The sequence below is a fragment of the Pseudophryne corroboree genome, chromosome 12 (genome assembly GCF_028390025.1).
Source record: "Pseudophryne corroboree isolate aPseCor3 chromosome 12, aPseCor3.hap2, whole genome shotgun sequence".
Taxonomy (NCBI): Eukaryota; Metazoa; Chordata; class Amphibia; order Anura; family Myobatrachidae; genus Pseudophryne; species Pseudophryne corroboree.
Genome location: NC_086455.1, coordinates 25,878,513 through 25,902,327, shown reverse-complemented (window position 1 = coordinate 25,902,327; position 23,815 = coordinate 25,878,513). Strand labels below are relative to the sequence as shown.

At 46.2% G+C, this 23,815-nt stretch overlaps 1 protein-coding gene across 5 annotated transcripts in view; it reads left to right on the top strand.

Annotated features, from left to right (window-relative positions):
- The first annotated feature begins 2,837 nt into the window (after positions 1–2,837).
- PPP1R36 (protein phosphatase 1 regulatory subunit 36) overlaps positions 2,838–23,815 on the top strand; it is a 40,668-nt gene continuing 19,690 nt past the window's right edge. The window contains exons 1-8 of one of the 5 annotated variants that reach the window (XM_063947220.1): positions 3,463–3,477; positions 3,914–3,978; positions 8,191–8,298; positions 11,143–11,244; positions 16,538–16,650; positions 19,546–19,612; positions 21,117–21,215; positions 21,492–21,632. In XM_063947220.1, coding sequence (XP_063803290.1) covers positions 11,165–11,244; positions 16,538–16,650; positions 19,546–19,612; positions 21,117–21,215; positions 21,492–21,632 — 500 coding nt within the window. In that variant the 5' untranslated portion in view covers positions 3,463–3,477; positions 3,914–3,978; positions 8,191–8,298; positions 11,143–11,164. Of the gene's footprint in view, positions 3,478–3,913; positions 3,979–8,190; positions 8,299–11,142; positions 11,245–16,537; positions 16,651–19,545; positions 19,613–21,116; positions 21,216–21,491; positions 21,633–23,815 lie in introns of all 5 variants that reach the window. The other 4 variants (XM_063947218.1, XM_063947221.1, XM_063947219.1 and 1 more) reach the window with 4 other exon arrangements.

Here is a 23,815-nt window from a genome sequence, read left to right as displayed (position 1 = left end):
CGGACCAAAGATAGAATACAGTAACGGCAACGAGTATAAAACGCATTGAAATAAAGTACACATTGACCACTATAATAAAACACAAGTTACACAATAACTATTTCAGAAAATTGATGGAGAAAACGGTGCTGAGGTCAAAGGTAAGGTTCTCCACCATGGGAACTTCCACAGTCCGGCAACAGAGCGTAGATTGCCTTTTAGGTGGGCAGCTGAAAGGAGGGGGGTAGATGGGTGTTCACCTTTTGAATGTAATTGATTGCGCATATTGTAACACTCTGTGTGTGCCCGTACACAACAGCTTTTCAACATGAAAGGAAGTCACAATTAAATGTCTCCTAGTGGCTCCATACACGTGCCAGCCAGTGAAGAATGCCCTGACAAATAACCAACAGTGACCCAGACACCACCGGGCTTATCCTGTAGCCCTTACTATGTACTACTAACATGGTGCAAAATATCATCTGTATGTCTACAGTGAAGCAGTATTTTATACAAAGACTCCATATGTCTATAGGGGGTAATTCCAAGTTGATCGCAGCAGGAATTTAGTTAGCAATTGGGCAAAACCATGTGCACTGCAGGGAGGGGCAGATTTAACATGTGCAGAGAGAGTTAGATTTGGGTGGGGTGTGTTCAAACTGAAATCTAATTTGCAGTGTAAAAATAAAGCAGCCAGTATTTACCCTGCACAGAAATAAAAAAAACCACCCAAATCTAACTCTCTGCACATGTTAAATCTGCCTCCCCTGCAGTGCACATGGTTTTGCCCAATTGCTAACTAAATTCCTGCTACGATCAACTTGGAATTACCCCCATAGTACCTTACATGAATGTCATTCGGTCACACGGGTGGTATTTAGTTTGCCGGCTGTTGGGATCCGGGCGCACAGTATACCGGCGCCGGAATCCCGACACCCGGCATACCGACACCTTTTCTCCCTCTTGGGGGTCCACGACCTCCCTGGAGGGCACCGTGCCCGCAGCGAGCCCGCAAGGGGCTCATTTGCGCTCGCCCAGCTGTCTGTATGCCGGCGGTCGGGATTCTGGCACTAGGTATGCTGGGTGCCGGCATACCATACTACACCCGGTCACACAGCAGATCATATATGAACAGTAAAAACACTGCTTAGACAGACCAACCCATAGAGCAGGGGTGGCCAGACTTTTGGAGTCGGCGATCTACTTTGAAAGCTGAAAAGCTTTTGTGATCTACCTAGGTGGAATAATAGCGCACGCCCAAAAAAAGGGGTGTGGTATAACAAAAAAAGGGACGTAGCCTTGCTGCACAGAGTGTAATGACTGTCTCGCACGAAATAACACATTGGCCCCACAGGTAAAAACCTCAAACACATATGCCCCCACAGTGCCATGTGCCCACAGTGCCAGATACAGATATGCCCCCACAGTGCCAGATATGACCCCACAGTGCCAGATACAGATATGCCCCCACAGTGCCATGTGCCAGATATGCCCCCATAGTACTGCTCACCGTGCTGTGTGTAGAGAGCGCAGCGCGCACTTCTCCTGCCTGCCGCCCTGCCTCTCAGTCTGATCTCCGGCGGTGACGGCAGCGTGTATATCTCAAATCAGGCGCCGGTCTGCGAGCTCTGATTGGCTAACGAACCGGCGCCTGATTTGAGCTATACACTCCGCTGTCACTGCCGGAGACCAGACTGAGGGGCAGGGCGGCAGGCAGGAGAGGCGCGGCTTCGGATGGATGGGCGGCGGATCGCGATCGACTGTTTGGCCACCCCTGCCATAGAGTGATCCTTCTGTGCAGAGGTCCATTGGTATTTATTCTGCTGAAAGGCAGTGGATCAGTCCAGTGCCACAATGCATGCGGTAAGTACACAGCAACAGTTGTCTCACATCCAGCTGGCTGCTCCTAACCAGTACAACGGGAACTGTAATCCTCCGTACACAGGCCCTCATTCCGAGTTGTTCGCTCGCTAGCTGCTTTTAGCAGCTTTGCACACGCTAAGCCGCCGCCTACTGGGAGTGAATCTTAGCTTATCAAAATTGCGAACGAAAGATTAGCAGAATTGCGAATAGACACTTCTTAGCAGTTTCTGAGTAGCTCCAGACTTACTCGGCATCTGCGATCAGTTCAGTCAGTTTCGTTCCTGGTTTGACGTCACAAACGCACCCAGCGTTCGCCCAGACACTCCTCCGTTTCTCCAGCCACTCCCGCGTTTTTTCCCAGAAACGGTAGCTTTTATTCGCACACACCCATAAAACGACCTGTTTCCGCCCAGAAACACCCACTTCCTGTCAATCACATTACAATCACCAGAACGAAGAAAAAAACCTCGTAATGCCGTGAGTAAAATACCTAACTGCATAGCAAATTTACTTGGCGCAGTCGCACTGCGGACATTGCGCATGCGCATTAGCGACTAATCGCTCCGTTGCGACAAAAAAATAACGAGCGAACAACTCGGAATGACCCCCACTGGGCCAGATTCAGGTTTGATTGCAAATTCTGTTAAGTAACAGATGAGATTGCATGCTGACCGCTGCTCCCCCCCCCCCCTCCTCGATCAAGTAGAAATTGCGATTGCATAATAGCAAAAATTATGGTTGCCTCCTGCGGGCGCGAGGCACGCTGCCATCTTTCCGATGTCAATCAGCCGTCACGATCACCGTTTTGAGGTCGCCGGTCCGGTTTCGCCGGCTCCGTACCCGCAACGCTTCGTCTCCATCCAAGTTCTCCCACACTGCACCCATGTTTAATCACTGTCCTCTCTGGAATCCTGCGTTGGCGCTGCAGCAGAAATCACACGGAAGTTGGCGCAATGGTCATTTTACTGGTGATTTGCGCATGCACAGAAAAGATTATTTGGAACATGGCGGAGACCTGCGAATGCATAGTAGACTACGGCACAATTTGGCGCCACAGAGAAGAGGGGTCTGCACATGGGCCCCCTGCTCTCTTAAACCGCCCCTGGTTATACCATTAAATGGTTGCGATGTGACGGCTAGCAGCCATCGCATCTCTGGATTTGATGTCAGAAACCCAGCAACCGTTCAATGTCGACCTTCCAATGTCCATCCCTAGTTTGAATCAATTCTAGCAGATGTGAAAGTGCTCAATTTGGATTAAAAAACAAGGCTGCCTCTTGTCCTGGAGCTGGCTGACATGCTGGGGGGAGCTTCATCAGAATGTGAGAAATTCCTCATGTGTGCAAAAGTGTCATCAGATTACAGCCTGTGCAATGGAAGCAAGCAAGCCTGTACTGCACAGTGTATGTCCCTGCCCTGCAGCCTCATGTGTACTTCTTATACTCAGATATTCCCCTGTTGTAGCACTAAGCACAAGCAGCTCTGTCTCAGCCTGGGCCCCGCCCCCTGTAAGACTCACCAATATGCCCCGCCCCCTCCAGAAGAATGGTTGCCTAGCTGCAGGCACTTCAGGATACACAGTCAGGGGAAGGAACTGATTGCCAGTGCTCGATGTGGTAAAACACCATGGAGCTGGTGAGTGACCCTATTTACTAACATCGCTACTCACATGCCATATGGTACAGGGGGGGCAGAAGTGTTAAACCTGGAGAAGTGATAAGTGGAAGGTGATAACGCACCAGCCAATCATTATGGGTTTGACAAATGACAGTTAGGAGCTGATTGGCTGGTGTGTTATCACCTTCCACTTATCACTTCTCCAGGTTTAATACATCTGCCCCCCAGATACTTTATATTGTGATTCAGCTTTTCCATATAATCATAGTAACTTGCATATACAATCTAGTTCTCATATAGTGATTGCTAATAGAATTCTATCAGATGACATTGAACTGCATTGATATATTTTCTTATGGAAGTGCAGTTCTCCTTGCTCCTGAGTACACTGTCAGTAATGGGGAATGATGTCTGTGAGACTAGTTTATGAATGTATGCTGCATTCCTTCTGCAGGTAACGAGGCCCACCCCTGGACAATGGTTTTGGAAAGAAGATTCAAAAACACTTGAATTCTCCGGGTAAAGGAGACTTAGATCATTTATTATTATTTTATGACAGTTTAGAAATGCAAATAAGTAAATTTTGCTCCAAGAAATCGCTGTAAATATCCTGAGCAGAAAAATATAGCATTGGTTATTCATATTCAATTGACTGTATAATGTCTGAGTGACTACAAATACAGGGGGTAATTCAGATCCGATCGCTGCTGTGCGTTTTCGAACAGCGGGTGATCAGATCTGAACTGCGCGTGCGCATGCACCGCAATGCGCAGGCGCGACGGATGGCTGCAAAGTGCTTCGCCGGTCAGCGACGGGTTTGTGCGAAGGATCCATTCGCACGGGCGTTCGCAAGGAGATTGACAGTAAGAGGGCGTTTGTGGGTGGCAACTAAGGTCTTCAGGGAGTGTCTGGAAAAAACGCAGGCGGGACCAAGCGTTTCAAGGGAGGGTGTATGACATCAAATCCAGCCCCGATCAGCCTGATGCGATCGCAGCGGCTGAGTAAGTCTTGGGCTGCGCAGAGACTGCACAAAATCAGTTTGTACAGCTCTGCTACACATGCGATCGCACACTTACACAGAGAAAATACACTCCCCCTGTAGGCGGCGACTATCTGATCGCACGCAGGGCTGCAAAAATCGCTGCCCAGCGATCAGATCTGAATTACCCCTACAGTGCTCTCTCTACATAGCATCCTCATTTATCCCCCTTCAGGTACCTTATTACAAGGCATATTCTGTGTACAAATGTGCATTTAATTGTGTAATTGGGGGAGACACAGGTGGTCACCCCGGGGGGCCCCACATACAGGGTCAGTCTAACCCTGCAATTGCTGAGAACAGGTGCTGCAGCTCTGCATTCTGCAATGCATACAGACAGACTGCATGCAGCGCAGAGCGACACCCGCCGTGTCCCCTCATCATCTTCACATGGGGGGAACTGTGGGCATATAGGGGGGGGGGGGGGTTAAGGGCCATTTTATTGGAGATGCAGTTACAACGCCGGCTGTCAGGATCCCGGCGTTCAGGATACCGACACTGAAAGCCGACAATGCCACCCGGAAAACCCGGCGCACCAGGGTTATTGGGTGTTCACAACACTCATAGAGTGGTATAAGAGACTGAGCCCACAGCGTGGCGAGCGCAGCGATCCCACAAGGGGACTCATAGCGCTCGCCCCACTGCTGGCATTCTGACGGGCGGGATGCCGCTGTCGTGGTATTGACAGCCGGCATCCTGTTCGCCGGTATTACGTATGTAATCCTTCTATTGGAGGGCGCCCACACAAGTTAGTTGCCCTGGGACGCCACAAGCATTAATCCAGCCCCGAGTTGGGTAAACACTATATGATATACTGACCAGTATGCCACCCGTGATGGAGTGCAATAACCACGGTATAGTGTGACACCCATTGTGTGCTAGCATGCACCTTCCTATCTGATATGGTACGACATGACTCAGATCTCAGTCATTGAAAAAAAATCTATATATATATATATATATATATATATATATATAGTGATTAGGTCGTGGGAGGCAGAATTCCACAATATAAAATTCAGTGCAAAAAAAGTTGTCAAAGGGGGGACAATGGCGCTGTACAAACTGTAATGAATGGTTACCTTTACTAATGTGAGAGAGATATTAGTAAATACTTAACTAGCAGAGTGAAGAAGGGAAGTTATAATACCCGTATAGATGTAATTTTCTTCCTGTTCAAACTTGTTTTGCTACATGTGAAATCATCCGTGGGTTTCTGAGATAGCGCTGCATAGTTTACAAAGTATATGTTGATCGCTTACCATTGTTAAATTGTCTCTGCATATATGGTGGTCTGAAATCGAATCAGTGACAAGGTATGATTCGTATATATTTTGTAATGAACAACCTCATCTGGACAGTACGGATGGTGTAATGGTTAGCATTACTGCCTCACAGCACTGAGCTCATGGGTTCTATTCCCACCATGGCCCTAACTGTGTGGAGTTTGTATATTCTCCCTGTGCTTGTGTGGGTTTCCTCCGGGTACTCCGGCTTCCTCCCACACTCCAAAATCATACTTGTAGGTCAATTGGCTCCCAACAGAAGTTAACCCTAACGTGACTGTGTGTAAATGTGGCAGGGAATATAAATTGTAAGCTCCACTGCAGCAGTTATTGATTTGAATGGGCAGATATTCTCTGTACAGCGCTGCGGAATATGTGTGCGCTATATAAATATCTGCCAATAAATAAATAATCTGGACGCATTCCATCAATGTGGCTGATTTTCTCATGGGAGACCACGGCGACCCTAAGGAACACGTTTTTTTATAAAGGCCTACCAGTCAGTGCCTTAGCAGAAGGATATTGGACCTTATTCAGCATCAGTTGCAGTTTTTCTTATTTAGCATGCTGGGGGCCGCCCAGCACAGGGCAAGACTACCCAGCACGCAAATGGCCGTCAGCGATGCGATCACATAGCTGAATTAGTGATGCCTCCTGCCTGCGTAGCCTGACTGCGAAGGCAGGTGCAGTGCAACCGTGTTGTCCATTGCATCGGCCGCATGTGACGTCACGCAGCCGCCCAGACCCACCCCGTTTTCACCACACCGCCCCTGCAATGCCGCCTCGCTGCCCCGTACCTGTCAATCAGGCAGAGGCCTTCGCATTAATGCATCTCCTGCGCGTGCGCACTGGGCAGTAAATCATCAGTATGCCATCGCATCGCAAACGCCATCCATACTGAAAAATGCCCATAGTAGAGTGGTCCCCAAACTTTCTTCAATCACGGCGCCCTAGAATATTAGCATTTTTTTCACGGCAGCCGTAGGACAAATGTTTTATTTATTGAAAAATGTGGAAAAAATATTATATTGAGTAAATTGTGCCTACCTGTCATCCTAGGGGCTATTTCACACACACCGATTTTGGCAGGCCGTTAGTTTGCCGACAATCAGTGTCTTTCACATGCTTCGGCCTTCAGCTGTTTTTAATGTTGTGGTTATCTGAATAGCTATATATATATATATATATATATCAAACTGACAACCGGCACTCTCACTTCAGCTGCATCCTGCCGCGGTGCACATTGGTACAGTGTATACAATCTTCCAGGCTATGGTACTCAGCAGACTCCTTCAGGAAATAAAACTCCAACAGCAATTTGCTAGTATGCAACGTTTCGGCTTTAATTAGCCGTTTTCAAGCAACATTTGCTTGAAAACGGCTAATTAAAGCCGAAACGTTGCATACTAGCAAATTGCTGTTGGAGTTTTATTTCCTGAAGGAGTCCGCTGAGTGCCATAGCCTGGAAGATTATATATATATATATATATATATATAGCTATTCAGATAATACTAGTTTATACACAATAATTGACAACAGTCCTACAAGTAAAAGTACTAACCATATATATCTTTATGCTTGTCTCACAACACATTGAAATCTTCACTCAATTCACAGGAAACCTCTTGTCACGCCTTTCGAGTGGCATTTCTATCTTTATAAATATCTTGTGTTTTGTCCCATAAAACTGATCTGGCTTCTACTAATGATTTCAGTCTCTCTGTATCTATACCAAGCTGTCACTCATGTTGACACTTAGGTACCACAACACTTGGAAAATATGGCGTTATGGGTGGGTACAAGCTCAGAAATCCCGGTGTGTGTGAAAGAAAACATAGCAACATGTAGTTCACTGACTTGCAGCGACGGCACGTACTCGGCACGGCAGTCGTCCTTGTCAGTGGATATTCACGACTGTAAGACGGCGACTGGGCCGTGTTTGTGTCGTCTGAAAGGAACCATTTATTTTCATACTTTACTCAAATTAGTACACGGCAAAAAAAACTAATTTTTTTGCCGGCCGATGAAAACCGGCGTGTGTAAAATAGCCATTAGGGTTAGTTATGTGGGGGTGTACAGTTGTGCTACAGATTGTCCACGTGTTTTATGATTGGCAGCCACTAGCACTGGTTTTGCCTATCACTTTGACCGTAAATAATTTGATTTGGTCCTGGACTACCAACCCGAGGCACCTCTGCAAGAGCCTAGCGACACCTCAGGGTGCCTAGGCACGCAGTTTAGGAACCACTGATATAGCGGTAGATAGTGGAAATGCCAGACCTTTTTTTTTTTTTAAATCAAATTATAATGTGCAATATCAAATATCCATCTAACTTTGGACAATTTACAATGTGCCTTTACTTTCATATTTTATAAACTATTACTGTAACTATAAATATATGTAGAGAGTTTCCTTGGAGAAATGACGCACTTACAGAGGCAAGAGAGAAGCTTACAGAGTGTATTAAGGAAGCGTTACACTTTGAGGAATGTGGAATCGCAGAGTAAGCAAGGTACATGTATCGTAGTTATATATATTTATAAATGAGCCGTGTATAACAGTGAGTAATAGAGTAAGGTGCTCATGTAGAGTTGGATGTATACGCATTTTATTGTTTTGGGGGGGAGTAAAGAAGGACTTCAGTCACATCTTACACTTCTGCTTAGAGAGGCAGTACAGAACCTGATAATATAAATATAGAGATTAAGGTCCTAATTCAGCATGAGCTGTAGTTTTGCAAAAAAAATCGCAAAACTACAACTCCTTTCTCTAGCATGCTGGGTCCCCCCCGCCACTGAAATGCGCGTGAATCACTAAACAGCGATGCGCTCACATCTAAGTATAGCCCCTCTACAAAGGCAGTCGTCGGGCCGCCATGTTTTGGGTCGCAGCGCCTTTGTGTGATGTCACGCAGCCGCCGCAGCCCACCTAGCACGCGGTCCAGACACGTTTCCGTTGTCCGGACCATGCCCTCCAATGCCACGATGCCGCCCATAAAATGATGCAACACCGTCCCCCTCTGGGACGCGCGGGAATCGACGAATATCGACTTCTGCACTTCTGCTAACGATGCGGAATCAGGCCCTAAGTTCTCAGTTTTGCCTCAGATCTTCCCTCCAAGTTCGGCTCTCAGAACAAGGCAATTTTGCAGTGTTTTCTGGTGGTCATCTGATCAAGCAGCGGTGAATACACTACCGCTATCCCTTACCCCCCCAGCAGCCTAACCTTTTCCCATGTCAATGGAGCCTAACCCTTCCACCGCAGCCTAACCATAACCCATGTTTCTGGTGCCTAACCCTAACTGTCCCCCCGCAGCATAACCCTAATCCATCTCTGTGGTGCCTAACCCTCCCCCCCCCCCTCCCCCCCCCTGCAGCCTAACCCTAGCCCATCTCTGTGGTGCCTAACCCTCCCCCCGCAGCCTGACCCTAACCCATCTCTGTGGTGCCTAACCCTCCCCCGGCAGTCTGACCCTAATCCATCTCTGTGGTGCGAAACCCTAACCCTCCCCCCGCAGTCTGACCCTAATCCATCGCAATGGTGCCTAACCCTCCTCCCCGCAGTCTGACCCTAATCCATCTCAATGGTACCTAATCCTGCCCCTGCAGCCTAACCCATCTCATTGGTGCCTAACCAAGGGTGTAGCTACCATAGGTGCAGGCAGTGCAGCTGCTATGGGGCCCAGAGCTGAGAGGGGCCACCTTCCCTGTCACAGTTACATGTGTTATATACAGGGCGTAGCTACCATAGGTGTATGGAGTGCAGCTGCTATGTGGTCCAGAGCTGAGAGGGGCCACCTTCCCTGTCACAGTTACATGTGTTATATACAGGGCGTAGCTACCATAGGTGCAGGGAGTGCAGCTGCTATGGGGCCCAGAGCTGAGAGGGGCCCACCTTCCCTGTCACAGTTACATGTATTATATAAATTTTTCACCATTGGGTGGTACATAGGGGCCCTTACACACTTTTGCCTTGAGGCATACAATATATCTAGTTGTGCCCCTGGTCCTGCTTATTGTAATGTGGTATAAAATGAACTGTAGGACATTTTAATGTTACATAATATTAACTGGGGCACTGTAATGTGGCACAATATGAAGTGGAGGCACTATAGTGTGGAACATTATGAATAGGAGGCACTGTAATGTGGCATCACATGAACTGGAGGCACTGCAATGTCATAATGTCACTTGGGGAGTACTGTGTGGCATAATGTGTACTAGCAGCCCTACAATGTGGCATAATGTGAACTAGGGTACTACTATTGGGCATAAAATAAACTAGGGCACCATTATGGGGCATACAATTAACAACTGCTGTGAAGAGTTGTCTCTCTAGAAGCATTTGGATTGGGCCCCTCAAAATGTTGCTATGAGGCCCACAAAGTTCTGGCTACGCGCCTGTGCCTAACCCTAACCCTTCCCACATAGCCTAATCTTAGCCGATCTCAATGGTGCCTAACCATAGCCCCTCCCCCCCGCTGCCTGACCCTAATCCATCTCAGTGATGCCTAACCTCCCCCCCGCAGCCTAACCCTAATCCATCTCAAGATGAAGTTTCCTATTAAGTCATTTAATAACTGTAACATGAAATATGTAATACATGTCTTACAGCATTCTACCTATATACGGTGTGCACTATAAGATCCTGAAAACTAGGTTTTAGAGCGTATTTTATAGGACCAGTTTTACATTTTATCGTGCATACAGTATAAATGCTGGCTCTATTCTCTATTCACTGCCTATTAAAGCATATTTGTTGGATATCCCCCCAAAATACCAGTTCTAGGGGATACCCACAAATCTTAAATACCACCTGAATGTATCTATGGGGGGCATCTGTTACTGGCAGCAAAAGCAGCCCTTATAGGTCTTTATTGGAGCTGATTCAATGCCAAATTTACCAAGTGCGCATTCTGGAGCTTGGCCCCGGTAGCTAATAACAACTTCAGTTGACATTAGCCATTGTAGCCTATAGGCTGCACACCACAACATGTGCCAGGAGAGGGATCAGTAGGGTTCCTGGTAATGTCTCCTTGTGCATGTGTGGTCTGCGGGGTCCCGGAGGAGAAGTGACCGCATTAGCAATCACTTCACATTTATCACATCGCAGGGATAGGATCCTATCGAAGCCTCTGTCCCTGTGTATGTGACTTTTAGATTAACAGGTCTAAAACCCGATAATAAATATGTCCCTTAGTCAGTAAGGGTGAGCTCACCTAAATGGGACTGAGACACAGGCGCTTATTCCATCTTCTGTATATGACTCTTCATTAACGTATCATAGTGAGTAATGTAACTTACTAACACTGTCAGACCGCATCTCTGTGCTTTTGTTGTTACTTCTACATGTGTAGAACGATTCCTTGGAGCAACAATATGCTTCAGAATGCAAGACATTTAGTTGAGAAGGTCAAATCAGAGCGACTTCTGGAGAGTGGAAGCAGCAAATCAGACAGGTACATCTATTCTAGTCATATTACATGGAATGTGGGTATACACATACGGCCCTTTTTACCCGCAAAGTAGAGGCCTGTAACACATATGGGGCCTAATTCAGACCTGATCGTAGCGGCAACTTTGTTAGCAGATGGGCAAAACCGTGCGCACTGCAGGTAGGGCAGATGTAACATGTGCAGAGAGAGTTAGATTTGGGTGGGGTGTGTTCAAACTGAAATATAAACTGCAGTGTAAAAATAAAGCAGCCAGTATTTACCCTGCACAGAAACAAAATAACCCACCCAAATCTAACTCTCTCTGCACATGTTATATCTGCCCCACCTGCAGTGCACATGGTTTTACCCATCTGCTAACAAAGTTGCTGCTACGATCAGGTCTGAATTAGGCCCATGGTTCCACTTGAGAACCAGATAACGTAGAGATGGCTAAATTCTGAGTTATTGGAAGCTCTGGTTAATCTGAGTGAGTATAGTTTCAAAATGGATGGAAAATTAATAGAAAAAAAATGAAGGCCGGTACCCTATTAGCCTCGATGCCTGCACTTATCTGAGAATTTCTTTTGCCTACCTCAGGCAGGTGATACCAAATCCCTGAGAAGTATTTTTTACGTGGCTGCAGGAACACATAGGTCCGTGGCTTTTCGCTGACCCTATGTATTTTGCACGAAAAGGGTTCAGTTTTCTTGCAAAAAAAAAAAAGGGGGGGCTATAATCGGATAGCCCGATAATGAACATCGGACAAAAATTGTTAAGGCACAAAGTATCTCTCAGGGGAAGGATTGCAAGCTCCATGTACCGGTGTTTGGCCAGTAGGTATCAAACAAAGGAATGAGGGTGGGCCCCATGAAAGAAGATCTAGGGTAGTACAATGCTGAGCTGGATTGTTAGGTTGTTCTAATCAGCATTTGTTTGCAGATGGGTCACGTGCCAGCAGCCATGAGTAGCGTTAGTAAGGCCAAGGCAACACTCCCTCCCATGGTGTGGCTGACATGGGGTCAGATCAAAGCCAGGATAGACAGTTACAGCCTAAAAATCCACCTGATCATTGCACTCCTTGGATTATTGACCTTCCCACAAATTCCCTTCAGAAACCCCAGGAATGTCCATTTAATAATGAAAGGGAAGGGTGCCCCAGTTTGCCACTTCCACACTCTCATTCAGGAGAGCGCCACAGCTAGCTAGCACTAACATTAATACATGCCACTAACCACATGGACAGTGTAAGAGTAGTTACCAGAGGCAGAACTCTGGGAGGCAACGGAGTCAGCTGCCGCCGGGCTCCTGCTTTGAAGGGGGGCACCTCTCCTCCTGTTCCATGTGTTCAGCGACATTAATCAATTAAGTTAATTGACAGCAGCCGGTTTCACTTCCGTAGGCGACTTCCCCACTAATCACTACACCTTACAAATCACACCCTCTTTATTATAGCTATACTGGAAGCAGACACCTTACTGATGGAGCTATTTGCTCCTATAAAGGAAGCATGAGAATTCTAACTATATGAAGTTATGTCTCTGACAATTACAAATAACTTCATATAGTTAGAATTCTCATACTTCCTATGCAAGAGCAGATATCTCCCATCAGTAAGGTGCATGCTTTCAGTGTAAAAGGTTGTGGGTTCTAATCCTGGATATGACACTTGCAAATTAATTGTCAGAGAAATAATCAGCATTGTGAGTGACTGAGCAGATCTATGTAGTGTGTGGCTGGACCCCTACATAGATCTGCCTAGTTGTAATGGTTATATATATATATATATATATATATATATATATATATATATATAACCTTCACAGTGACCCGGCACTCCTGCGGTCCCCTCCGCCAGCGAACAGTTGCTCCCGGTGCCCTCCTCGTGGAGGTAATACTCCCACATACAGGCAGTGCAATGAGGCGGCACTCTGGAGACTTTTCAAGTGATTTATTGAACCAGTGATATGTGCAAGGTGATAAACGCACCAGCCAATCAGCTCCTAGCTGTTAATTTACATATTGGAGCTGATTGGCTGGTGCCTTTATCACCTTGCACATATCACTGGTTTATCACTTCCTTATGCCTTCTCCAGGTTAATACATCTGCCCCATAGAGAGTGATGAGAGCAGAGTTGGGAAATGCATATGGTGGAGATATGGAAGGCTGGATTGTAGGTTTCTAAAAGGGGGTGTGATTTTAGGGCACATTGGAAATCTGTGGAGCTGGATGAGTGTCTGAGAATATTCCTGAGATTGGGAGTTACACGGGAGAAGACCCAGAGCCATGCGTGTAAAGGTGAAGACTGAGGGTTGTGTGTGGGACTGAGTATGGAGATGTAGTGTTATGTATTAAACATTTCTGTTTTTAGTTTATTCTTGATGCTTGTTGGGGAAAAATATACCGATTTATAAATTGTGAATACTATTCATGTAATGTCAGGGCTGGTTAGAGTAAGGACTAGAGATGAATAGTGCCTTTCCTTTCTAAACAATACCCTAGCAAGCCAGGTTGTAAACAAGCCGCAACTGCTAGTAGCATAAGCAAAAGGTAGTTAACGCTGGCCCTCATTCCGAGTTGATCGCTCGCTAGCTGCTTTTAGCAGCAGTGCAAACGCTAGGCCGCCTCCCACTGGGAGTGTATCTAAGCTTAGCAGAAGTGCGAACGAAAGGTTAGCAGAATGGGTGGTCTTCAGGTTGCCGACTGTCGGGATCCCGGCGCACAGTATACCGGCGCCGGAATCCCGACAGCCGGCATACCAACAGTTTTTCTCCCTCGTGGGGGTCCACGACCCCCCTGGAGGGAGAATAAATAGCGTGGCGCGCTTAGCGCACCACCATGCCCGCAGTGTGGCGAGCGCAGCGAGCCCGCAAGGGGCTCATTTGCGCTTGCCACGCTGTCGGTATGCCGGCGGTCGGGCTTCCGGCATCGGTATGCTGGTCGCCGGGAGCCCGGCCGCCGGCATACCATACCACACCCAGCAGAACAGTGCTGAAAGTTTTTCAAGCAGTTTCAGAGTAGCTCCAGACCTACTCCTTCCTTGCGATCACTTCAGTCTGTTTAGTTCCTGTTTTGACGTCACAAACACGCCCTACGTTCGGCCAGCCACTCCCCCGTTTCCACAGGCACGCCTGCGTTTTTACCTGACACGCCTGTGTTTTTTAGCACACTCCCGGAAAACGGTCAGTTACCACCCAGAAACACCCACTTCCTGTCAATCACACACCGATCAGCAGAGCGACAGAAAAGCGTCGCTCGACCTTGTGTAAAACTGAATAGTTTTTTGCGAAAGTACGTCGCGCATGCGCACTGCGGCCTGTACGTATGCGCAGAAATGCAGATTTTTAGCCTGATCGCTGCGCTGCGAACAACGGCAGCTAGCGATCAACTCGGAATGACCCCCGCTGTGAGAACATGTAGAAGACAGCACCACTGTCTGACATCTATCCTGAGTCTGGAACAGTCTTTATTTAAGGGGACTGTTACAAGCTGTCAGGATCTTGTTAGACTACAGGGATATTCAGAACGTCTGTCCCACTTTATGCTACTCTACCCATGAGGAGAGAGACCCGCGTGCACTTAACTGTACTTAGGGCCTAATTCAGACCTGATCGCAGCCGCAAAATTGTTCTCTAATGGGCAAAACCCTGTGCACTGCAGGTGAGGCAGATGTAACATGTGCAGAGAGAGTTAGATTTGGGTGACAATCGTGGCCATTAACTTAGTCGGGTTTAGCTTCTTTACGTGGCTAAACCCGACAATTGGGGTGATTGATTCCGAGTTGTTCGCTCGCTAGCTGCTTTTAGCAGCATTGCACACGCTAGGCCACCGCCCTCTGGGAGTGTATCTTAGTTTAGCAGAATAGCGAACGAAAGATTAGCAGAATTGCGAATAGAAATTTCTTACCAGTTTCTGAGTAGCTCGAGACTTACTCCTACACTGCGATAAGTTCAGTCAGTTTCGTTCCTGGTTTGATGTCACACACACGCCCAGTGTTCGCCCAGCCACTCCCCCGTTTCTCCAGACACTCCCGCGTTTTTCCCTGACACGCCTGCGTTTTTCCGCACACTCCCAGAAAAGGGTCAGTTTCCGCCCAGAAACACCCACTTCCTGTCAATCACACTACGATCACCAGAACAATGAAAAAACTTTGTTAAGCCGTGAGTAAAATACCAAACTTTTGTGCTAATTTACTTGGTGCAGGCGCGCTGCGTACATTGCGCATGCGCAGTTTGCGACTAATCGCTCCGTATCGGAAAAAAATAACGAGCGAACAACTCGGAATGACCCCCTATAATGGGCATGATAAACAACATTAATTGAAAGTCACCCCTATGATTTCCCGTCACTTTAGACGGGAGATCAGGTGGCGATATCAATTGAATCCCCCCTATAACAGCTGTTGCGTTTCACTCTAACATTTATAAGGATTATGACATAAGAGCTGTTGCGTTTTGTTCTTGCATGTTTATAAGGCATATGACATAAGAACTGTTACATTTCGCTTTTGCATGTTTATAAGTCATATGACAAAAACTATTGCGTTTTGCTTTTGCATGTTTATAAAGCATATGACACAAGAACTGTTACATTTCGCTTTTGCATGTTTATAAGGCATATCACAAGAACTATTGCGTTTCGCTCTTGCATGTTTATAAGGCATATGACATTATAAGATATGTTGCGTTTCGCTCTTGCATGTTTATAAGGCATATGACATTATAAGATATGTTGCGTTTTGCTCTTGCATGTTTATAAGGCATATGACATTATAAGATATGTTGCGTTTTGCTCTTGCATGTTTATAAGGCATATGACATAAGAACGCTTGCGTTTCGCTCTTGCATGTTTATAAATAAGCCTTGCAGTGGTATTTGTGTAGACGTTATCATGTTTTGTGAACGATATCTCCCTGCAATTGTGCCATAAATCCCTGTAAGGATTTTACAACATATAAAGTTAATTTTAACAGATATCGGAGGACTTGGTGAATATGTACACATTTAGGAGATTCTAGGGAAAAATGTGCTGAGATTAGACTTTATGATAAAATAAAAAGATACCTAATCCTATTGTATATAACTAGCAGTGAGCAAAATGTGCATCATTTTGCATTTCACACCATGGTCATTCTGTAGAATAACACAAAAGCGGATGCATGAAGATTGTATCGCTGGAACTCTGTACTTCTGTGAAACAGCTATTTGCAGAATTTGATTTGAGAAAAATTGTGTTTCAATTTTACTCATATATAGATATAACTATGCTTAATGCAATTAGGGACCCCTGTGTAATCTAAACTTTTACTACCTCTTGAAGTACAAATTCTTCTGGATCGAAATCCCAGGAAAGAAGTTTCTCTGTCCTAGTCACTAAGTCTCCCAGGCAGGCAAAGAAGCGAGACGGTAATGTGACTTTGGAAGACGTGAAGAGTGAGTACATGTCACATGCATCCATGTTATGTTTATTCTCTTAAGAAATTGCTTGTGATTATATTTCACTGTGAGGCTGGATCTATGGTTGTATCCATATAGCCACAGAGTCTAGATACACACTGTGAGGATGGATCTATGGTTGTATCCATATAGCCACAGAGTCTAGATACACACTGTGGGGATGGGATCTATGGTTGTATCCATATAGCCACAGAGCCTAGATACACACTGTGAGGATGGGATCTATGGTTGTATCCATATAGCCACAGAGCCTAGATACACACTGTGAGGATGGGATCTATGGTTGTATCCATATAGCCACAGAGCCTAGATACACACTGTGAGGATGGGATCTATGGTTGTATCCATATAGCCACAGAGTCTAGATACACACTGTGGGGATGGGATCTATGGTTGTATCCATATAGCCGCAGAGTCTAGATACACACTGTGAGGATGGATCTATGGTTGTATCCATATAGCCACAGAGTCTAGATACACACTGTGGGGATGGGATCTATGGTTGTATCCATATAGCCACAGAGCCTAGATACACACTGTGAGGATGGGATCTATGGTTGTATCCATATAGCCACAGAGCCTAGATACACACTGTGAGGATGGGATCTATGGTTGTATCCATATAGCCACAGAGTCTAGATACACACTGTGGGGATGGGATCTAAGGTTGTATCCATATTGCCACAGAGCCTAGATACACACTGTGAGGATGGGATCTATGGTTGTATCCATATAGCCACAGAGTCTAGATACACACTGTGAGGAGGGGATCTATGGTTGTATCCATATAGCCACAGAGTCTAGATACACACTGTGAGGATGGGATCTATGGTTGTATCCATATAGCCAGAGAGTCTAGATACACACTGTGAGGATGGATCTATGGTTGTATCCATATAGCCACAGAGTCTAGATACACACTGTGAGGATGGGATCTATGGTTGTATCCATATAGCCATAGAGTCTAGATACACACTGTGAGGATGGGATCTGTGGTTGTATCCATATAGCCCCAGAGTCTAGATACACACTGTGAGGATGGGATCTATGGTTGTATCCATATAGCCACAGAGTCTAGATACACACTGTGGGGATGGGATCTATGGTTGTATCCATATAGCCACAGAGTCTAGATACACACTGTGAGGAGGGGATCTATGGTTGTATCCATATAGCCATAGAGTCTAGATACACACTGTGAGGAGGGGATCTATGGTTGTATCCATATAGCCACAGAGTCTAGATACACACTGTGAGGATGGGATCTGTGGTTGTATCCATATAGCCACAGAGCCTAGATACACACTGTGAGGATGGGATCTATGGTTGTATCCATATAGCCAAAGAGTCTAGATACACACTGTGAGGATGGGATCTATGGTTGTATCCATATAGCCACAGAGCCTAGATACACACTGTGAGGCTGGGACCTATGGTTGTATCCATATAGACACAGAGCCTAGATACACACTGTGAGGAGGGGATCTATGGTTGTATCCATATAGTCACAGAGTCTAGATATATACACAGTGATTGAGTGGTGTATAGAGGGAATGTAAAAATTACTCTTAGGGGGAAATTTACTTAAGTGCGGTTTTGTACGCAGTTTAGAGGATGAGGTTAAACCCATGTCTGATGGGTGGTGGTTTGTAAACCCCTGTGACCCACATGTGGTTTAGGGCAAACCACATAATATAATTTGATGTGACACATTAGGTTTTAGCCCTTAACAGCTCACCCTATGTAGCATTGGGTCTATGGTGGCCAATCCCGGGATCCGGATCGACGGGATCCCGGGATTTTGGCCAAAAATTGGTCATGATTCAATCCCGGGATTGGTGCCTCCAATTCTGGGGATTTCGGGATTGGGTACCCCCTTGTATTTTCAATGCCGGGCAGCGTTGAGTGTCCTCACGAGGCTCAGATGCTGCCCGGCTCCTCCTGTTTACCTCGGTGCCGGCGGTGCGCACTGCGCAGCGTGACATGAAGTCAGAGGTCACGCTGCGCAGCCAGCCGCCCACCGCTCGGACTTCAGCACCTGCACTGGACCCACCCTCCCACCCATCCAGATGAGGGTAAATTATGTGGACTGGGTAGGGCGGGAGCGGGGGAACAGATGGACGGACATTGAAAAGGATCCAATCCCGGGTGTCCTGGGAATCCTGGGATTGATCATTTTTCAATCCTGATTCCCGGGATTGAAAAAGTGGCTCGGGATTGGCCGCCCTAATTGGCTCCAGTCCTCTAATGGGGTACTTAACCTGTCCTGGTGCCCTTGGCAGTTGGACACCAGTTAATAACTGTTTTGATATAGTTCATGCTCTTGTTGCACTACAAGTGATGACATGCACTGGTAGACCATTAATGGTCTTTCAAGCTGGCACTTGCAGGTCTCTCCAGCTGGCACCACCATGTATATGTGCACAAATGCTTGGGGGCATAACCAGTTAGCCGTGGGATTTACGATTTACTGCGTGGGGAAATTCCAGGTTTAATCCCAGGAGCTATTCATTTATTATCATTATTGCTTGCGGAAACTTATGCATTTCGCGTGAATGCAGGACCTAATTAAATAGGTCTACCATGTGGCTAATAGGTTATGCCCCTTGTACTTGTATCCTAAAAGCCTCCACCCACTCTTCTTATGGAAACAAGTATTTATTTATTGACTAAGGTAGCAAATATACTGATTACTTTCAACATCTATTTTCACTTGCCAAAGTCAGTATTACCACAGGTGTAACGCATGGCACTGTGGCTTGTGTATACAACAAAAAAATAAGATTGGTTTTCTTCTGAAACTGATGCAGATCTTATAGTTATTTACTTAATTATTTAGCCAATTTCTATCACATATTAATTCTCTTCCAGGAGTTGCCCTAAAATTGCTACAAGAAGATGAAAGACTTTGTATGACCTCATTTTTGGAAACAGAAAGGTATGACCGTTCTGAAACACAATCTGATGCCTGACAGAACGTTTTCATTCACTTTTTCCTGAGTTGACCTGACCAGAGTCACTATTTAAATGTAAAATCTACAAATAAATGATTCTGATGTTTTAGCAGTGCTAAAGAGATAATGGAAAGTGAAAAAAGCTTAGTCCTACAGTTAACCATTTCCTTTTAGAAGTGTATTGCACATTTTTATGGTATTTTTGCTCTTTTTGTTGTTAGAGCTACAGCGCTTTTTCTCTAAATCTTGTTGCTTTTTTAATAGGCTGCAAACAAAATAGATATTAAATTTTATCACTTAATAGGGTGTGCCCATTGCCTGTCCCCAATGAGCCATTCCGTGCCTCAGTGATGTCACAGAATCCTACGTGAATTTATCTTGTTTTGGAAAAGTCCAAGGGGAAGCAGTTAGCTGCCTGACGGACGGGATCCTGGGGGGTCGATATACCAATGCCAGGATCCCGAAGGACACCGCATGGGATACCGGTGTCAGAATACTGACAGCCGGAATCCTAAACGTCCGTGAGACGCGCTGGTGTCCTGCCGTGCGGGAGGGGGGGGGGTGGGGGGAGGTTAAGTTTAGGCAGGAGAAGGGGGTTAGAGTGCAGGGCCGGGAAGGTTAGGGTTAGGAACCAGGTTGGGAGGGTTAGGGTTAGGCACATAGAAGGGGAGGTTAGGGTTAGGCACCAAGCGGGGAGGGTTCGGTTTAAACAGAGGGGAAGGGAGGGTTAGGGTTAGGCACCACCAGGGAGGGTTAGGTTTATACAGAGGGGAAGGGAGGGTTAGGGTTAGGTACCACCAGGGAGGGAATAGGGTTATGCACCACCAGGGAGGGATATGGTTAGGCACCACCAGGGAGGGATAGGGTTAGGCACCACCAGGGAGGGTTAGGTTTATACAGAGGGGAAGGGAGGGTTAAGGTTAGGTACCACCAGGGAGGGAATAGGGTTATGCACCACCAGGGAGGGATAGGGTTAGGCACCACCAGGGAGGGTTAGGTTTATACAGCGGGGAAGGGAGGGTTAGGGTTAGGCACCACCCAGGAGGGTTAGGTTTAGGCATCTACAAGGGATGGTTGGGGTAGGGGGTAGAGGAGGGTTAGGGGACTTTAGATGGGGCTGTTGGGATTCTGATGGACGGGATGTCACTGTCGATATCCTGACGGCCGGCATCCTGTCCATCGGGAAATCATACTGAACCAAGTCCAAGTCATAAGAATGTAGACTATATATAGCGTGTAGGTGGGAACAAACCCTATGGAAAAAAACATTAGCAGCATATAGGTGTGAGAAAGCCCTAAAAAGCAATATTTGACCCTAAATAATACGTTGCTGTCCTCACATATAAAGAACTAGTCACTGATTGACAGAATTTGTTTTTTTTTTACTCTATCTTCTGGAATCAGTAGGTGTATGTAGCCAAGAATCTGCGACTTTAGGTCCAGGTTCATGTCTGGTTGAAGCTAAGACTTATCTTCTGTTTTGCTCAGGACCCAGCAAATTGACACCTTTCTCATGGCCTTGCTGTATTACCTTTCCTGCTATTTGGAAAATGCTCAGTATGAAAAGAAGCCAAAGTTTTTGACTCCGTAAGTCGTGTTATAATGTACCGGTGGGCCTATGGCGAGGTGATCTTACTGGGATATTAACATGGATCCTGTTATCAGCAAGCGTAATCAGTGCTAGCACTGTGCTGCTAATGGTGTTACTGATATGCTAACTACAGCTAATGGGGGAGATGTACTAAAGGGGGTTACACATCTATACAATCCTCGGCTTGTTCTCCCGATATCGTATGTAACTTATATTTATAAATCATAACCCCAAGATGTAGCCCCCTCCCACTAATTCTGTTTGTTTCCTAGGAACGTCATTTTCCTAAAGCATAAGGAAGGGGTGCAGCACAAGAGGAGAACAGAATTTGCTCTGAAGCATTTTGGCTACATGTACTGTAACCTTATTCTTGGGGAAGGAATGAGCGACCAGCATCATATGGCATGTGGAAAGTAAGTTATCTTGTGACTTTATACCTCTCTAATCTTATGTATTATCATTTACTAAATATGCAAAAAAAAATAAAAAAATAAAATTCTAAGGCTTTTATATCGCCCAACTGTGCTGGTTCCCAAATACAGGACTTTATGGGAGCTGTGGTGGTCATTCCGAGTTGATCGCTCGCTAGCAGTTTTTAGCAGCCGTGCAAACGCTATGCCGCCTCCCACTGGGAGTGTATTTTAGCTTAGCAGAAGTGCGAACGAAAGAATCGCAGAGCGGCGGCAAAGTTTTTTTGTGCAGTTTTAGAGTAGCTCAAAACCTACTCAGCGCTTGCGATCACTTCAGACCATTCAGTTCCTGTTTTAACGTCACAAACACGCCCTGCTTTCGCCCAGCCACGCCTACGTTTTTTCTGGCACGCCTGCGTTTTTCCGAACACTCCCTAAAAACGGTCAGTTGACACCCAGAAACGCCCACTTTATGTCAATCACTCTGCGGCAGCCAGTGCGACTGAAGAGCTTCGCTAGACCCTGTGTGAAACGACAACGTTCGTTGTAATAGTACGTCGCGCGTGCGCATTGCGCCGCATACGCATGCGCAGAAGTGCAGTTTTTTTGCCTCATCGCTGCACAGCGAACGAATGCAGCTAGCGATCAACTCGGAATGACCGCCAATGTCCTGTGGGTGGGGAATTTGGGTGGTCCCTGTAATCACAGCTTTGTTCCCTGGCAGGTGCGCAGAGCAGTGAATATGGGGTATAGGGGCGTATGGTGTCTGAATGAGAGATGAAGTGGAGTGAGATAAATGACCAACCAATCAGCTCATACCTGTCATGCCACAGGCTGTATTTGAAAAATGACAGTTAAGAGCTGGTTGGCTGGTACTTTATCACTGTGCAGTTTATCTCTCTCCAAGGTTTAGTAAATAGACCCTTTTATCACTTTCCACTTTATCTCTATCCAGGGCATAGTAAATAGACCCCTTTATCTCCCAGGCTTAGAACATAAATAAAGTGGATGGAGATAAAGTACCAACCAACCAGCTCCCAACTGTCATTTTTATAACACAGTCTGTGACATGACAGTTAGAAGCTGATTGGCTGGTACTTTATCTCCGGCCGCTTTCTCTCTCTCCAAAGCTTACTACACAGACCACATAGTTACTAAAGTGCGGGTTTAGAATAGAGGAGATGTAGACATAGAACCAATCAGATTCTAGGTATTATCTTCTTGAAGATGCTAGATAAATGCTAAGTAGAATCTGACTGGTCCGCATTTACCTGTGTGCAGTACTAGTTCCCAGTGGTGCCAAGCGGGGGCAGGTTACTAATTACCTGGGCTTGGGCTGCTGCAGTGGCCTGGGAGGAGGCCCTGTGGGGGCCTGAGCCTGTTGTCCCCCCTGAGTATATCTTTACTTTAGGTCGGCGCGATCTTCCCTGTGATATCTTCAGGAAGATGGTGCCCGCACAATGAAAGCAAAGATTCTGGCACTGTCTGTGCGCCACCTTCCTAAATATCACTGGGAAGATGTGGCCGACCAAGGAGGAGGGACCCGCTTATTTCGTAAGAGTGACCTTTTATGACTGATTCATGGATGCTAATGGACAGAACATAGCCATGTTCTCTGGACCCTGCATCTAGTACTAGAATGACTGTATTTCATGATCTGTATTGGTCTTTCAGATGGACTTGTTTATAGACCGCTGACACAGAGGCCTGATATGCGTTGCATGCCTTTCCCCCCTCTGAGTTGTTTCCTATGCCCTGATCTGGCTGTATGCACCCATTTTAATGCCACGCCAGGACTCTTTGTAAGCTGCTGAGCTTACATGTTGGCACATTTCTCATCAGTATTTATTAAATGTTTACATGCTTGTCCGCCAGCCAGACGCAGATCATTTCAGGACACGCCACTGGTAGTCTCTTTGTTTGCCTCAGGAAGGGGTTTGTTTTACTCATACTACTGGTAAGAAAAGAAAGGATAAAGCCTGCTCAGTACAAGGATAAAAGATTCATTTGACTTTTACTCAGCAGATTTAGTGAGACAAGCCCTGACATATCATTTCTGAGATGTTTCATTCCGTCGTATATTACAAATGCTGGATAGCAGCCCATGTCCTCAATCCTTGAATGGAAATGAGAAATGTTCTAGACTTCTGCTAGCTTTGGAGGGAGTACAAAGTGCATACAATACA